Source organism: Artibeus jamaicensis, unplaced genomic scaffold (assembly GCF_021234435.1).
Source record: "Artibeus jamaicensis isolate MK-2021 breed Jamaican fruit bat unplaced genomic scaffold, CSHL_Jam_final contig_354, whole genome shotgun sequence".
In the NCBI taxonomy this organism is placed as follows: Eukaryota; Metazoa; Chordata; class Mammalia; order Chiroptera; family Phyllostomidae; genus Artibeus; species Artibeus jamaicensis.
The window spans coordinates 10,283,375-10,302,316 of record NW_026521803.1 but is presented as its reverse complement, the minus strand read 5'-3'; the positions used below and the strand labels follow the sequence as shown (position 1 = coordinate 10,302,316).

Below are 18,942 nucleotides of genomic sequence, written 5' to 3'. Positions count from 1 at the left end.
AAAACTTAAAACTCAAAAATTTTAAAAAGACAAACAGGCGAAAATCTCCACGAGTTAGGCAGAGTCCTTAGACATTACACTAAAAGCATGATCCCTGAACTCCCCCAAAATTATATCTCAACAAAATTAAGTACTTTTACTGTGCAAAAACCAGTGAAGAGAATTTGAAAAGACAAGCTACACCCTGGGAGAAAATATATGAAAAATACACATGGGCCAAAGAATCTGCCTCCGGAATGCATTTCTTGGTTTTGATAAATATACTGGTTACGTAAGATGTTATGACTAGAAAAAGCTGAGTACTTCTGTAATGTTTTGTGAGTCCAGAGTTAGTTAAAAACAAAAAACATCAATTAAAAAAATTGTTACTCTTACCTGCCACACTTCCTATTTTTCCACATCTTTGATTAGTATTCTAAGAATATTCCAACACAATGCTGATGAGAGTATAGCTGATAAACTTTTCTACAGAATAATTTGGCTAAAGAAAAAATTCCACTTCTAGGAATTTTTCCTAGAGATAATATATCAGAATCTGCATATAATAATTTTTCAGTTGTTTATAATAGTGAAAAATTGGAAAAAAAAACATAAAAATTGGAGACCAGTAGCAATTAGTTAGTACATTATGATATACCCAGAAGACAGAATATGATGTAGCCATAAGAAATTAAACCACAGAATAATATTTATTGACATGGGAAAATGTTAACAATATACTTCTATATGAAATATCAAGATACAAAACAGTATATACAGCTTAATACTATTTTGTGGAAAGAAAAATAGCATATGTACAAAATCAAGCACAGGAAAAAAATAGGAGGCTGTGCGTACCAAATGTTGCTAATGGTTATCTCTATGTAGACGGTGGAATTAGAGGTAATTCTACAACTTTCCCAATAAATGTCACCTTCCCCACAGAACACTATCTGTTTCATGCCATTCTTTCCCAGTTGTGATCAGTGTGACACAGTTCTCTTCAAGTGGGCTCTGTTTCATGATATATACCTGCAAATCATACCGCTAGTCCCTTTAAAAAGTAAGTACTACCTGCTCTTACATCCTGGTATACGGAGAGTATGTCTAACTGACACAGATACTGAAAAACATGCCACCACACAGATTTACCGTATTTTGCTATGTATAATGTGCTCCCGCATATAGTGCGCACCCACATTTTTGGCCCAAATTTCCAAGAAAAAAAATCTTTCATTTTAATTTTTAAATTCAATTATTTATTTATATTTAGATAACTCGTTTTTTGTACTGTAAAGGAATTTTAGCATTTATTGTTGAACAATTTATGGTACAAGAAGTTTTATGTAACGAATAATAAGAAAATACAAGAACGGATACAAGGTATTTTAGGTACTACCCATGTATAATGCACATCCTTGTTTTTCCCTTGAAACTTTGGGCAAAAAAGTGGACATTATACATGACAAAATACGGTACTTGACCACAGAAAATTATTTGGAGACTCTGAAAATCCTCTCAAGATAAATTTTAAGTAGAGAAAAAATGATACCTATTATTAGTGTCTATAAATGAGAGTGTGAAATAACTCAGGTTCCAGAATTAGAGACTTTTAGACTTTACTTATTAACTAACTGACTTTGGGCAAAGATTAGGTATGAGTAGGTTTGTCAGTCAGGAGAATGTGGTTAATAACTTTGTAGAAAGAAGCAAAAATGAGATTTGTTTTTAAATAAAAAAATGAGATCCCAGTTATAAAAGATTTTCTATAAAGACTTAAATTTTAGATAAAACAGTCAGGAAGAAATGCAAATTTGGTGATGCAGAAAAATGAACTCATTTACGTTTCTGCAGCATCAAATTCTTACTGGTTTATATCTTCTATCACAGGTTTGCTATGCCAAAGTTGTGAAATTATTTTAATTAATGGTTTTTAAATTTAATTATTTTAAGTTAATAGAGCACATAATTTTTCATGGAATCTGAGGTTGTGTCCTAAACCCATCTTCTGATGGCACTTCGCAACTGCAACACTGAACACACAACAAATACAGGTTTCTCAGGATCCATCCTAGTGTGCAAGTATTTATGAATTTCTTATTAAAAGTACTATGTTAGTTGAGTTTTTTTTTTAAGGTAAAACATCAGAGAACAGAAACAAAACATGCGCCTGTGTCCACTACTCTCTGATGCTGTCCAAGTCCAACACCCCTGCAAGCCGCCTCCTAACCTCTGCTCCCTGTCTTTGGAAGGGAATTTCAGGAACCTGTGAGAGATTAACTTTTAATAATTGTTTGTGATCACGTCTGAGGGGGAACAGGTAATGATTTGTTATACTGCAAAGGCAAAGCTACTGTCTAGGTGCCTAGAGGCAAAGCACACAACTTGCGGATGCAAGAAAGAACATGAAACGCTGGTGGAAAGGTACATTAGATAATAGCGGGGGAAAAGGAATTTTCTTTCTTTTTCCAATCAAAGGTTGGTTCCTTCTCTGCACAGCCATGGCATTGAGAAAGACGGCTGGAATGCAGCTGGAAACGTGCACCCCATTTCCATAACGGCACAGCACACCCTGGCCCGCACCAGTGCCGTCCCGCCACCTCCATTCCATTTATGTCCCATCAATCACGGCACAGCTCTAGCACAGTTCTAATCCTCGGCGAAGAGCACACAGCAAAGGTACCTACCTCCAGGCTGATAAAGGAAACCAGAATATTACACCAGCACATTTCAGGGGAGGGAGGAGACTACTGACACTCCACATTTACTGCTTACATTACAAGAATTAAACAAAAAAACTAGAGGCTAGAAAAACCACTGTTCGAAATTTCACAATCACTAATCTGTGACAGAAACTGAGGTATACCACTTATGCTATATTAATCCAGCAAATACGTTGGATGAATGACTTCAGCACGTAGCTGCAGATAAAACTCCTGAAACTTCACTCGATGCACTGCTCAATGATGGGACACTGTAACATGAAAGGTGACACACTTTTGAACTAAAATCACAAGAAGAAACTCTCCAAGATCAATCTTCAGTGAGCTCCTATTCCAATAAGCCATAAAGAGCAGTAAAAGGCCATATTCATTTAACAAAATGAGAACCCCGATGACAAGAAATCAGATATTTATATTCCTCCAGAGACATTTCTTCCCCCCCCAACAAAGGCACTTGACATGTACTGAAACGGACAGTTAATTCAGGTACTGCCCTGGGCAACTGTTACCTTCCTAAAATTAGGTAAAGTGGTGATTAGTTCAAATTACGTCTTCCAAGCCAGCCTGAAACACACATGAATATATCACGAGTTCTCTATTTTCGGCAGATGATAGAACCAAAGAAGAGACAGTAACGGTGGTGTCCATGATGAACTGGCTAATTTGAGCAGTCCACGGTCCCCTCTCTGCCCGGTATGTTCTTCCATGAGTGTGGAATTCGTATGTAATTATAGGCAAATTAACCTTTCATACACTAATGTTCACTCCTCTTCTTGTCCTTTCTTACTTTTTTGTTCTTTCCCAAAGCCTTAGATGATTCCTCCTGAAAAAAATAAAAATCAGTGTAGCATCACCCCATTTACATGAAGAGACTGGCTTAGAAACATTAAGTCTAATCATACAGAAGATGTATTAACAGTGACAGTATAATTACTTCCATATGTATCATCCTTCTATTTTATAGAACACTTTCATTTACAGTCTATTTTATATTTACAAAAAACTCAAGGAAAATACTCATTTATCTCACTGATTTATGTCTAAATAACTTTAATATTATTTAATCTATTGTCTACTTTCTAAAGTAAAGCATAGGGTTTAAATACAATAGAAATAAACATAGTTATAAAATACAAACCAAAAAATACCCCTCAAGATATAAAGGAAGAAGGCAGCTACAGGTGTGTCAGGGAAAGAGATGCTTTAAGAGTAACAGAAAATGTCAGAACTGTATAGCTGTTTAAAGAATATCTAGTTCACTGTAGCATTATCCGTAACTTCTCTGGGCCTCAATTTTAGGGAATGGAAACTAACTGGTCTTTAAGGTTCTTAGAAATTCTGTGAATCTGTGAAATTAAATGAAGGTCTGAGGAGATGAAGCCATCTATCCAGGGTCATACAACTGGCCAACAGCATGGTTTTGACTAAAACCTAAGTTTCTAGTTTCCTAGTCCAAAGGTTTTTCTAATGCACCGCATAAATTCTAATTCATTCTTAATTTTTTCTTTTTTTAATTTCACAGGCAGTGGTGAGAAACTCTCTAGGTATACCATCAATAACCACTAACCGGTGGGTGTGTGTAGTTCTTCTCCACCAGTATGTTTCTGGCGCAGTTGTTGATATGTTTAAAGCGATCTGGTCCGAGCAGAATCCCTCCATACCAGCGCGAAACTACCACCAGGACATTTCTCACATTCAGAATCTGTTATTTTCAGAAGCATAATTAGATATAAATATACACATGTACAAGCATGAGTTTTAAAGGCAAATGAAGTAACTATAAAATCACACAGAAAATTTCCTTGCGATCTTACTGGCAGAACTGCATGGGTGAGTGCAGTGAGACTGCTAACAGTTCAGTGTCCTCAAATTCTGAACTTTGGGGCAACGGGGCAGAGCGAAGAGGAGACCATGCAGGCAGGGTTCCAATTCTTGGTGACTTCAACCAGAAAAGCTGTTTCGGTAGCCTTAACCCTAGGCCAAACAACATGAACCCTGTGTCTAAACAAGCTACTGCAGAGAACAGGGGCTGCGTGAGCAATTGCTGCTGCCTAGCAGTAAGGTCTTCCTCAGTTTGACGTCTGTCAGACGCTGCCCTCGATGTGAAGCCCACCAGTCCACAGGCCTGACCCACGCACAGAGTGCCTATCAAGTTAGCAAACAAACCTCCGCATACAATAGCAGAAGAAACTGTAGCAACTACCTTAGAAAAAATAACAATCCATTCTTAAAATTAATGGACAATGATCACCAGACAGATGAAGAAAATCCAGCAGCATGAAAGAGAAAGGACAAGGTAAAGAAACTAAAATGGACTAGAAAAAATCTGAAAGAACATCTTAAAAAAAAACAAAGCACTAATTAGTATAATCAGGAAATTGTAAGAGATATTGCATCCATAAACTAGAATGGCCCACTAGGAAAAAGAAAAATAGAAAACACAAAAGAATTCTTGATGATTAAATACATGGTGGCTAAATTTTTTTTTTAATTCAATGGAAATTTTAGGAGACAATCAAGAAAATGTCTCAGAACATAAGGCAATGAGATGGACAACTTAATTTTTTTAAAAGTAACATTCTGGATCGATCCAGACGGCCCAATAGCCAACTAATGGGAATTTCACAAAGACAGAATGAAGAAAATAAAGGGGAGGAAATTGTAAAAAATAAAAAAAGGAGAAAGTTTTCCAAAGCTAGAGACAATCTTCTATAGTCTATCACTGGAAGAGCTTGAAAGCACATTTGCTTTCAGCCCCATACCCAGTGGTTAAAATTTTCTGTCAGTGTTTAAAAATTAACTACTAATTAAACCAAATATACCCCATGTTACATAATCTAACTGATTTACTGATTTCCCAATGGAGCTCTGTTTTGTTGAGAAATGTTATGGCTCACAGAACAGCATTACCAGGACGTCGGTCACACTCACCTCCATGAGATGGAGAAGTCGTCCACCAGCCGCTGTTTCCCCATCATCTTCGCAGTCCTGTAAGAAGGTCTGTTTATCCTCACAGTATATTCTAGAAACACATACAATAGTGTTATGGTTTGAAACCTCAAAATATGGTAATAAAAGTTACTCTTTCATACTAGTTGCAAACAATTTACTGCCCAAATCAGCATTATCTCCTTTTTAAAAATTCGTTCTTGAACTGTATATTTATTATATATATTTTCACTGATAATGTACTATTTAGGATGTTTCACTTTTTATATTTGGGAAAGCTAGGAATCAAGGATGTTGCCCTAAAACAAGAAATGGCGCAATTGTGGGAAGGTGAGTTTACACATTTAACCTGAAGCTTTGAGGTTATAGAGAGAAGTCACTGAAAAACATTTGAGAGTAACTCGTATATATGTATTATGCATAATAGGCACTATGAAATGATCATAAAGAAATAAGTGGCATACTCCTGTCTTCAAAGATCCTAAAATCTAGTGAAACAGACAAAAAGTGTATTAAAAGGATGGAGGTGATAAAATCAGTAGAAGTTAATATTTTATACCTTCCTTATATCTTATACTAGCCATCAAGTATTTTTCTATCTTTTCCATTTTGAGTAAGAATTTTAAGATTTTTCTCTGTAATTTTCCCTGAATAGTTATCAATAAAGGCAAGTCCTGGTACTTTTACCCATTTAATTACCTAGAAAGTCAACATTAGGAATAACAATGTAGGGCTACGTTATAGGACAATGAGCTTGAGAGGTAAATGCCAGTGTGAAAAGATCACAGTGCCAGTGAAGGTGTGTCGTACAGCAGATTCCATGGGCCCCTGCAGACAGCGCCATCTCCTAGGACTAGGCAGATGCGCAAAGCTACCTTTATGGCTATGACAGCAAAAAGGCAGATACTACTTTATCGATACACCTACGTCAATTACAATAATTTTATTATAAGAATCATATTCATTCATTCATTCATCTTTCTATCCACCAATCGTCTATCATTCACTCAATATTTACCACTTGCTTACTGTGATCAGACTCTATTATTGTTTAAAGTTGACCTCATTTGAAGAAAAATTAGCATTATTAAACATAATTTTATGTGGCAAATTTAAGGTAAAAAGGAGTCAGTGGCTGGTGTATATTAGGTTTGCATAAATATATATTTATATTAGGCTTCATATATAAATTATAAACTTATATATAATTTAGATATAACTAATCTGTATTACTTACATTATATATTTATATATGTGATTATAATTCAACACCATAATTTTATGGAACGAGTAAAGAAAATTTGACTATATAAATCAGTACTGTTAGGTTTAAAAAAAAAATGAAACAGCATAGACGTTTTCACACATGCCAGAAAGAATGATGTGGCACTGACAGCTGTGTGTACCAGGAGCCTGAAGGGGGCCCCCCAGCCGTAAGGCAGGAACACTGCCCCAAAGCCCAGAAGTAACCTTAAAAGGACCCTAAGCATTCAAATACAGGGTCTGGCAAAAGTAACACCTGCTTGAGTGTGGTAGAGTAATAATGTGGGTGTAATAATTTACAGTTTTAATTTGAACACCTCATCTAAAATATTACATGGTGTGCTTGAGAATGACATGGTTATGTTACAGAATTACATGCTTATGATTTTGTAATAAATAAAGATTTTGCAATAAAAGAGGGGTGTTAATTGTGCCGGACCCTATATATACAGAACACAAAGTCCATGTACCAAATGAAGGTCATTGATTGCATTCCCAATGGGGTCTTTCACACCTCCACTTTGTGCCTTTTTAGTCATATCGGACACAGTTCTGACAAGGCCATCTTTCATTCCCAAGTGCCAATTACGTAAGGCAGTGAGGTAGAGGGACTGCTACATGTAGTCATGCTGACATGTGTGAGCAGTGACAGGTGATCACCTATTAATATGCAAAAGGACAAAAATACTCACAAGTACTTAAAGACCCAAAAATCTGGGGCTTGAAAGAGAATATCTGGCACATTATTTAATTTTTTGATAATTTAAAATCAATATTATGTACAGCGGTTACTGAAGGTGCAGACTCACAGCCATGTAGGAATAAAATACAGATAAATGAAGTTAGATGATCAAATTCAGCTCTACCACTTAATAACTATGTGATCTTAAAAAAGCCAACCTTTCTACAGTGGCAGAGCTGCTGAAATAATCAGCATTACCTTCGGTAAAGTGTCTGGCACAGAGCAGGCACTCAGTAAACAGGTGGGAGGAATGAACGGCAACGATTAACACAGCACATTCTAATCACTGCCAGCAAGCACAGTCTACTTCCTCGTTTTTATACTGATGACCCAAAATCAGGAGAAAACATCAAAATTCTGACCAGTGATATGATAGAACTATATAACAAATAGTTTTTTTAAGTTGTAGCACTTAAAGAGATGTGACTTAGTAATACTAAAAACTCACTTATCCAAAATGATGGATTTTCTTTTGAGTTTTAAATAACTTAGATTTTATAAATAATCTCAACCACATTTATACAAAATCTCTGTCTATATTCTGATTTATTTAAGTCCTAAACTATGTTCTTTTAAGTCTATTAATTTGCATATCTAAAAATAGACCCTTAACCTCTTTACTATCAAATCAGCAAAAATTTGTATAAAATGGTAGTACTCAAAAATAAAAGGCATGCAGTAAAGCAGCACCCTTAATTCATTGCTAATGCAAGCAGAAATTGGTTTAAAAGAAAAACTGGAAGAAATTTAGCAATATGTATCAGTTTCAGAAATGTTCATACTTTTTGATAATTTTAGTAGGAATACATTCCCTCTTCATGTATAATTATACTTCCATTTAAGTTCGAAAAAGAATCTGAAGCAACCAGAACCTATCCTGAGGAAATGATCAAAAAAATAAAAAACAAGCAAAGATGTTCCCCAAACTATTCTTTTTTATAGTGAAAAATATGAAAAACTAAAACAAAAAAGAAATGGTTAAATAAATTGTAGTTTGGAGCCTCAAACAAATATACAACCATTAAAATGATGTTTACAAAGCAAGTATAATATGGAAAAATGCTTTTGTAAATTAAGGAAACGATACTATACTAGGGTAAAGCATTGAAAAGATAAACTTTGCATAGAAAAGACAGAAAATATATCAAATTATTATTGGTTACATTCAGCAGTACCAAATGGCTGGCTTTCCCTCTCGTTCGTTTCCTTTCTGCAGTTTCCAGCACATCAGTGCCTTTGTTGCTCACAAAGTGCACGTTCCCACCGCGGTGGCGTCACTCACCGGTACGCGTAGATGTTGTGCGTGGCACTGGCTATCTTCTTATTCTCATACAGTTTGGCAAGAACCATTTTCACCTTAAAAACAGCAGCGAATAAATAAATGTATACTTTTTATTTTCTCTATAAATAAATACCAGAAAAATATCTTAAAGCATGTTGATTTAAGTACTGTGGTATTGAAAGGTATTTAAAGAATCTTCTACACTCTGAAAAAACCACCTCCAAAGTTTTCTCATTTCAGCGGCAAAAGCCGGTACTTACAACTGATATAAAAATGAAAGCCCTGGTTTCTCAATACCAATTATCAACAAATATTTTAGCACTAACCATGCCTAGAGTTCTTAGACATAAAATATTTTTCCCCACATAGGGAATTTTAAATGTAAATATGAAAATTTCTAAAAATGAGCTCTGAAATTTTACCGAATTTACATATCCAGTCTGATAGGTAAACAACAATGGTATGTTCCAAGTGTTATAAAACTAAAACTCTCTCAGGGAGTCATGTAACGTTGACAGAGGAAGCAGCATGAGCCAAATCTTGAAAGAGAAGCGGCAATTTTTCTGCACTGAAAGGTGAGGGGCGGGGCAGGAAGAAGCAATTACATTCAGAGGAAAGAGAATATGCAGATGTACCAGATGTAGCATATAAAAATAAATACTGTTCAGTTAAATGAAATTTCAGACAAATCACAAATAATTTTTCATTGTATGTCCCATGTAATAATGCCCATCTGAAATCCAATTTAACTAGGTATCCTGGATTTTATCTAGCAACCCTAGCAAGGACATAAAAGAGAAAGGTTCATGATGTAACCATCAGGCCAGGGACATATCACAAAGGACTTTGTATACCATTGTGAGCTTTTTCTTCCTAGACAATGGGAACCTGCAAGGATTATGTGAGGGGGGATGGAAGACACTTGGTCAGATTGTGTAGAAAGGTAACTGGCAAGGAGTACGGAAGAAATACTGGAAGCAACAAAGACTGAGTTGGAGTCAGGAAGACCAAGTTCGATCAGAAACTATAAAATTTTATGTTTATCATTTTTTAACCTTTCAGGTGCTCAGTTTTCTGATAAAAAAAAATTGACACTGACCTCTAAGATTTATTTCCACTCTTATGGATTATGATCCTGTAAGTCTAAGTGACAGTAATAAAAAATAGAAAGAGGACCCAGGCAGAACAGATTCAGAACAGAATGTCTATGAAGGACCCTAACAACAAGATTAGGGGCAAGGGCCAACAGCAAAATAGGGTTCCTGAGAGAAAAGCCCAGAAGTCTGCACCAAAAGCTGTTATCTTGACCACAAGGTCAATGAAGAAAAGAACTGCCTCTTCCCGAGACTAAAAGAGAGGGTGCAAGGGACACCTGGCACAAAGAACCGTACCCCTGCAGGTCAGGACTTCCAAAGAACTTGGAGAGAGTAGCTGTGAGACCAAAGGGAAGAGACCAATCCTTAAAACCTATCTAAGTTTGTGAGATTTTGTATTTTTGTTCATTTAACTGTATAGGTAGTACTGAAATTGTCCCTTGTATCAATAAAGTTTAAACTAGGCCAGATTACAGCAGCAAGGGAGAAAAAAAATAATTCTGTTGAAAAGAGAATAAGAAAGACAAAGAGCAAAGAATACAGTTTTTAAATGAAAAGTCTCCCATTTGATATTCTTTGGTGGAAATCAAATCGCGTAAGATTAGGAAGCAGAAAGAAAGAGGAACTCAGGTGGGGAAGAATGGGCTTGGCCAGTCTGTCCACCATCCCCTTTGCTGGGCAACCATGGAACATACTCAGTTTTCTAGAACATCCATATGATAGGACAAATAATTCAACAAACTATTAGACATAGTAATTTTCTTGTTTGAAAATCTACTAGAAGGTTAAGCCCTAATCAGAGTTTAAATACAATTTTAAAAGCAGTGAAAGACAGAAAAACAAAACAAATCTACCATGATTCACAGTAATTTAGGGGTAGAAAAATGAGCAAATAGTTTTTAAATTAAATAAAAATTAAATGATTAGTAACAGTAAAAATAGGGATATTATGGCAAAAACCATTTACTTGGATAACTTTGGTAGAACAGCCCCAGAGTGATAGGGACACAGCAAGTTACCTGCTTGGGACAAACTACTGGAGCCAAATGTGCCTGAAAAGTACTCCGCCGGTCTGTAATAGGGACACCATGATCGATCGGAGGTAATTCTTCTGTTTCTGCACATTTAAAGAGTTATATTACTTTCATTTTTAAAATTCATACATTCAAATACTAAAACAGTTGGCAATGATATGTATGGAGGGGGTCATTTGGGAAAGAAATGTAAATTACATGGCAAATGAACCCAAATGGCAATTAATAGTTGCCTATTAAAATTATGTTATAATAGTAACATAATACTATTCAATACTATACTAATAATTAATTCTTTAGTATTAAATATTAATACTATAATACTTAAGTAAAAAGTTTCCAAATATATTACACATAAACCTACTTGACTTAAAATGATTCTCACCTGCCAAGGTCACTCAGTGCAAGTGGCGGGTTGGGACTCAAATCCGGATTGTTGCAGTAGTATAAGTTGACATGACAATTATTAAGAGTATAAAGGGGTCTTGAGATGAAAAAGATCGACAGCTGCTAATATACCATAATTTATTTATCCGTTCTATTGTTGATGGAGCTCAGGGTTGGGAAACCTATGACTTTATTTTATGTAACTATAACAAAATGTATTCTGCTAATGAAACTGTTCCTACTTCACAGGATTCAATTAAATGTATCAGTAATACACCAAAATTGGTATTCTTTTTTTTTTTAATCAAAATTGGTATTCTATAGGGTTTTGTGATTTCCAGTTATTCTGCCCCTTCAACAAGTTTAAGAACCACTAATTTACCCTCAATTCTGATGAGAAACTTACCAACCATAACAGAGGTAGGAGGAGGCAGAGAAGAAGGCAAAGGCGGATAAACAGTGATGGACGGAGGTTTGACTTGGGGAGGTGAACACACAATACAATAGACAGATGTATATTATAGAAATGTACTCCTGCAACCTATACAATTTCATTAACCAATGTCACCCCAATAAATTCCATTTTTAAAAAAAGGAGAAACTTACCAACCATCCTGGTTGCTGCACCTACATCATTTCAGATGAAAAGTTATTCAGGAAAAAAACAATTAAAATTTACCTATTTCTATTCACTGATCTGTTGAATTTTACCAAGCCAGCTTGCCTTAGAGCTGATGAAATACTTCAACTAACACATGTAAAACTATTTCCGGAGAGCCTTAACCAACTTGCCCCAAATCACTGCACTGGTTTGTGGCAGGGCGAGCACAAAACTCCAGGTGTATGCAGAATGTTCTACCTGCCCCCCAATAGTGTCCTCTTCTTGAACAGACTGTGACTACTGTACTAGTTCAGGACTAAGGACAATCTAAAGTGGATGACACTTATTAGGACTGTGATCTTCACTGTTTTAGTAGTGGCTCCTGTTTCCAAAAAGAAATCTTATGCCAAATCTAGAAAGATATAAATGAATAAAACAGAAGCTACTTAGATTGAAGTAGGAGTCCTGGATCCTCTGGCCACTCTCTCACCCCTCTCCATCCCCTTCCACTAGTCCTGAGACACCATGCAAGAACTTTAAACCTTCACAGTGCTGGTTAAAAGCTGCAGTACCATGGCATGGGAAACTCATCACTGTCAAAGAGAATGTTCCCTTTGGTCTATCATATTTTTGTAAGAGACTTGAGGAAACTGATGATATCATTAAAAAATTTAAAATACTAAAATGCAACATATTTCTTGATATTAACAGAGCTGATTTACCTTTCATAAGCTGAATACCACTATATTATGAAATAAATTTGCTTAAGCAAAAACTAAAATCTTAAAGACATTTTACTAGCCTTGTACTTTCAATTCTGGTATCTATTTTGTTAATATAGACTAAAATTTAACTCTGAGAAATCAGGAGACAGCTGAGAACTTCAAAACATAAATATATGTGAACTGAAAACACAGCTTTTCTTAGTTTCAATTTCTCCTATCACTAATTCAAAAATCTAGAAAGGAGAAAAAAAATCTAAAAATATAAATGAAATCTATTTTTTCCTCACCATTCTGATAGACCCAGGAAACACCAAAATGGCCAGGAGAAAAGAAAAAAATTAACTCGATTTTCTGCAAACGAATAACTATTTCCTAACATGTGGGAGTTTACTAAATTGCTAAGCCATTCCAAAAACAATTCATAATGCTACCAACCCACTTTCCCCCAAAGAAACTAATTAGTAATATACCTGCTTGATTTTGACTATTATCAAAACCCAATGCTCTAACTGGTGGACATGCTGAAAGGATAACACCTTCACATTCAACATCTTCCTCTCCGGTTTTCTTCTTTACATCTGGGCCTATGTGGATATGAAACATTACGAGTGATCTATAAAGGCAGTAAGAAATTATACTTAAGAATTATTAGTATTGGTCTCTAAATATCATTCTTCAATAGAAGGATCCAGGGATTCTACAACAAGTGGTTGATACCAGGTTGGAGCAAGGATAATACAAATTGATCCTGGAATATCTGATTTCAGAGATTTTTAAAAAATGTTCAAAAAAAGATGGAAGCATATCAAAAGAACACAGGAACCTACCTGAAGGAGCTCCTAAAACCCACACCTGGAACAATTTGAGCAACAAAATAATGATAGTATGAAATTTTATTCCATGTAATAAATTAATACATGAGTTTATACTAATATAAATAATAAAAAAACTGGGAAAAGAGAAATCTCTTCCTCACAATAGAATTACAATTAATAAGTGTAGAAGAATTAAATGTGAATCATTATTAGGCAAACACCTACATACTGTAATACATATTGTTGACCAGATGCACTAATGAATATTAAAATTAGTGAGCAAAACTTTAAGATCGAATAGGATACTAGCATATCCTCAAAGTACCACTCCCAAGATACTTAGGAACTACAAAGGGAAAGATAGTTATCTTTTGTAGCTTTATAGTAAACTTTTGCCTTTTTCTTTTTAAAATAAATTTTATTATGTTATTACTGTTGTCCATTTTTTCTTCCCTTTATTCCCCTCCACCCTGTACCCCCCACCATTACTCTCCCACCCCTTAGTTCATGTCCATGCATCATACATATTAAGTTCTTTGGCTTCTCCATTTCCCATACTATTCTTAACCTCCCCCTGTCTATTTTCTACCTACCAATTATATTTCTTATTCCCTATACCTCTTCCCCCATTCTCTCCCCTCCTCCTGCCCACTGATAACCCCCCATGTGATCTCCATTTCTGTGAATCTATTCCCGTTCTATTTGCTTGCTTAGTTTGCTTTTGTTTTTTTAGATTCAATTGTTAACAGTTGTGAGTTTGTTGTCATTTTATCGGTCATATTTTTATCTTTTTCTTAGATAAGTCCCTTTAACATTTCATATGATAAGGGCTTGGTGATGATGAACTCCTTTAACTTGACCTTATCTGGAAAGCACTTTATCTGCCCTTCCATTCTAAATGAAAGCTTTGCTGGATAGAGCAATCTTAGATGTAGGTCCTTGCCTTTGATGAGTTGGAATACTTCTTTCCAGCCCCTTCTTCCTGCAAGGTTTCTTGTGAGAAATTAGCTAACAGTCTTATGGAAACTCTTTTGTAAGTAACTATCTCTTTTCCTCTTGCTTTTAAGATTTTCTCCTTATCTTTAATCTTGGGTAATTATGATGTCCCTTGGTGTGTGATTCCTTGAGTCCAACTTCTTTGGGACTCTCTGAGCTTCCTGAACTTCCTAGAAGTCTATTTCCTTTGCCAGATTAGGGAAGTTCTCCTTCATTATTCTTTCAAATAAGTTTTCAATTTATTGTTCTTCCTCTTCACCTTCTCACAACCCTAATGATTCAGATGTTGGAACATTTAAAGTTGTCTCAGAGGTTCCTAAGCCTCTTCTCATTTTTTCTGAATTCTTGTTACTTCATTCTGTTCTGGTTGAATGTTTATTTCTTCCTTTTGTTCCAAATCATTGATTTGAGCCCCAGTTTCCTTCCCTTCACTGTTGGTTCCCTGTACATTTTCCTTTATTTCACTTTTCATAGCCTTCTTGTATTTTGTGACCATACCCAACCATTTCTGTGAGCATACTGGTTACCAGTGTTTTGAACTGTGCATCTGATAGGTTGGCTATCTTTTCATCACTTAGTTGTATTTTTTTCTGGAGCTTTGATCTGTTCTTCCCTTTGTGCCATATTTTTTGGTGGAAGATAATAATTTTGATAATAGAATTTATATATCAATTTGGCTAGGTCACAGTACCCAGATATTTGATCAAGTACTATTCTAGATGTTTTTGTAAAGGTATTTCTTAACATGAAATTCAAGTTCAAATCAGTTGACTTTGAGTAAAGTAGACTGCCCTCCATTATGTGAATAAGCTTCATCCAGTTAAGGTCTTAATAGAAAGGGACTGACCTACCCAGAAGAAAAGGGAATCTTCAGACTTGAGCTGCAACATCAATTCTTACCAAGGTCTTTAGCCTGCCTTGCACATTTTGAACTTGTCAGACCCCCCAATCTGGTGAGCCAATTCCTTAAAATAAATCAATTCTCCCTCTTCTTCCTTCTCTTTCTCTCTCTAAATACACACACACACACACCCTATTGGTTCGGTTTCTCTGGAAAACCTTGACTAATACAATGACTCTGCAGTGCTGACATCAGGCACATACAACCTTAATCAAGGGGTCAAGGTGAACATCACCAAAAATAAACCATACCAGGATCATGAGCTCCTTGATATGGACTATGAGGAACACAATATCATTCTTGTGGTATCCTTGCAAAAATGCCTAATCCTACCCCAACATAAGAAAATAACAGACAAACCCAAATTGAAGACCATTCTACAAAATAGTGGATCACTCCATTCAAAAGTGTCAAGTCATAAAAGGTCACAAAAAGCAAAAAAAGACTGACAGACTGATTAAAGACTAGAAGAAAGTAAGAAGAAATAACAACTAAATGTGTCATAGAATCCTGGACCAGATCCTACAAAAGTCAAAAGAACATTAGTATAAAAATTAGTGAAATCTGAATAAGCTCTGTAATTAATATTGTAGTCCTGTTCTTGACAATTATACTGTGGTGATGTAAGATGTTATTAGGGGAAGCAGAGTGAGAGACATAAATTCTTTGTACTATTTCTGCAACTTTAATTCTAAAATCAGTTCCAAATTGTTATAAATTGTTAGTAGTTATATACAATTATTTCAAAATTTAATATTTCTAAAGTAGAAAAACAATATGAAATAATAAACAATAAATTTCTACTGAAGATTAACATTATAATCAAAATAAATTACTTTCAAGTGTGTACCCTAGGGAGGAAAATTCTCATGAGAGATCCTGATCACTAGCTTGTATTAGTTCTTCAGAATTACTAATCCTCCCCTTTTAATATAAAGTCTACAAAATCAATTTTTGATCAAACATTTCAAACAAAATTTCTACACATTATAAATTGTATAAAACAAGTCAATAACTCTAAAATTTGAAGAGTGACTAAACAAAATTATGGAGATAGGTGGGAAAGGGAAAATATTTTCAAGATCAATAATTTTTAAAAATTTCCTAAGTTGAGTGACCCCAAACTTTTTTAAGAGTCCTAAATTTTTACTGGTATACATTCCATTTTTGTAATTATCCCATTCTCCAGAATGGTGGATTGGCAAAAATCAATTTTGTTTGAGACTACACTCCTCATAGATGCTCTGAAATGCTATAAAATCACTGATGGATCACAAAAAATTAAGAAAAACACTTCAAAAAAGATTGTCACATGGACAAAATATGTTCATTACCATTTACTTTTTCATTTTAATGGGAAAAGTAAAAACATTTGCTTCTATAGAAAAATAGTAAAATGCTCTGAAAAATCACATATCAATTTTAAATGTATACCAATCTGGCTAAGGGAGTCCTAATAATTGATTCTCTGAAATAACCTTCTAAAACATTTGTAAATAAACAAATGGGTTTTTTTAATCCATATTGTTTCAAATTGAAAACCATTCTATCAATGATAACAATGAAACTATTTGGAAATAAAATTAGATTAAATAGAGTTACTTTCCTCTAAAAGGTCTTTGTGGTAAGTAAAACAAAAGACTAGCAAAGTAAATAGGAAACAATAGAAATTTTCATGTTGTCATACACTTGATGATTCAATAAAATAATAATAATCATAGAGCAAAATATCAACTTTCAAATGTCCTGAAATTAGGTGGTGGTGATGGATGCACAACTTTGAAATATACTGAAAGCCACTCAATTACACACTTTCATAGGGTGAATAATTATAGCATATTTATTACACCTCAATTTAAAAAATCAATTTTCAGCCCTGGCTGGTGTAGCTCAATGGATTGAGCGCGGGCCTGCGAACCAGACAATCGAGGTTCGATTCCTAGTCAGGGCACATACCAGGGTTGCAGGCCAGTTCCCAGCAGGGGAAGCATGAAAGGCAACCATACATTGATGTCTCTCTCCCTCTCTCCTTCCCTTCCCCTCTAAAGATAAATAAATAAAATCTTTTAAAAAAATCAATTTTCAAAATCAATTTTATATCCTAAATATCAGTCAGTATGTTTTTCAAAGTTCTTTTTCTAAAAACATTATACTGATTTGAAGCTAATGCCTATTTTATATCTAATAATTCATGAAGAATGTTACATGGTACATATTAGCTTAACAATAGTCAAACCAGAAATTTTTTGATCTGAGTTCTTTAATTATAAAATTCTATTTCTATAAGACTGTAATATTAAGCCAAAAAAGCTAAACCTTATATAAAGAACCATGAGTATACAAGTAAATGAACTTTCCAAAAAATTTACATTTTATCATATGTAAATCATAAAACAGAACACAGATTTTTGTTAAAGATTTCAATTAGAATATCCATGTGAAAATTTATCACTGTAAGTTAAAATGGCACTGGTAATACTTGTAATCCTACCTGGTTCTGTCATCTGAGCTTTTTGTATCAGAACATCTCTTATTTTCTCCACCCATAGGTAAAGAATACTTTCACCAACATTCTGTCTAAACAAGATTCAAGGAAGAAAAGATTATTTTTGAAAATTCCTTTCTCAAATTCAAAAAACAGACATATTTACAATCTAATAAATTATATGCACCTAGCCATGCCTTTTAAAAAATTTATAAAAACATGAAATTTACTAACATTTGTGGATGAGTATTTAATATATCAACATTAACAATTCTAATTGGCTCCAAAATTAACATTGATTAGTTAAAATAAGCAAAAGTGTTGCAACCAAAAAGAGAAAGAAAATTTATAAACTTGACCTGGATGAATTATTTAAGTGTAAATACAATTTAGTTTCTCGGTGTTAGTGTCCAGTCACTGTTTGCTTTCCTAAATTTTTGGACAATTCCAACCACTTATTTGGTACATTTAATATTTGGTGTGCTTATTGCAACAAAGAATTCAAACATTTGAGGAACTCCCTCAGAGAGTTAATTTACAAACCAATCAATCAATGCAACAAGTTTATATTCACTTTTTTGACAAAACATTATTGCCCAAATTGACTCATTTCAGTTCCAAATAATGTCTGACTGCCTCAGATAATTGAATCCATCTCAAAGCATCATTGAGAAAAAGAAGGTGCCATGGTCACGTCCACAAAGTGATGTTAAATAATGCAACAGCAATGAAATAAAGGCCCGAGTGTCTACTCCTTAGGGAATGACACTAATTTTACTAAGATGTAAAGAAATCACCATGCCACTTCATAGCACCTCACCAACTTCCTCTAAAACCTTCACTTGAAATCTTTACTTCTTTTTATCACCACTCATCTGCACCGTCCGAAGGGAACTTTCAAAATACACACACAGACGAAAACAATACTTTTCAAATCATTGAAACCCTCCCTATCTCACCCATAAC

General features: G+C 34.7%; 1 protein-coding gene across 7 annotated transcripts in view; it reads right to left on the bottom strand.

Moving 5' to 3' along the window:
• Window positions 1-662: 662 nt before the first annotated feature.
• IMPACT (impact RWD domain protein) overlaps window positions 663-18,942 on the bottom strand; it is a 29,949-nt gene continuing 11,669 nt past the window's right edge. For 3 of the 7 annotated variants that reach the window (XM_037134093.2, XM_037134095.2, XM_037134094.2), the window contains 8 exons: window positions 17,983-18,068; window positions 13,250-13,363; window positions 12,060-12,080; window positions 11,052-11,149; window positions 8,939-9,012; window positions 5,634-5,724; window positions 4,270-4,404; window positions 663-3,525 (listed from right to left, as the gene is read on the bottom strand). In XM_037134093.2, coding sequence (XP_036989988.2) covers window positions 3,457-3,525; window positions 4,270-4,404; window positions 5,634-5,724; window positions 8,939-9,012; window positions 11,052-11,149; window positions 12,060-12,080; window positions 13,250-13,363; window positions 17,983-18,068 — 688 coding nt within the window. In that variant the 3' untranslated portion in view covers window positions 663-3,456. The other 4 variants (XM_037134097.2, XR_005080956.2, XM_053664277.1 and 1 more) reach the window with 4 other exon arrangements.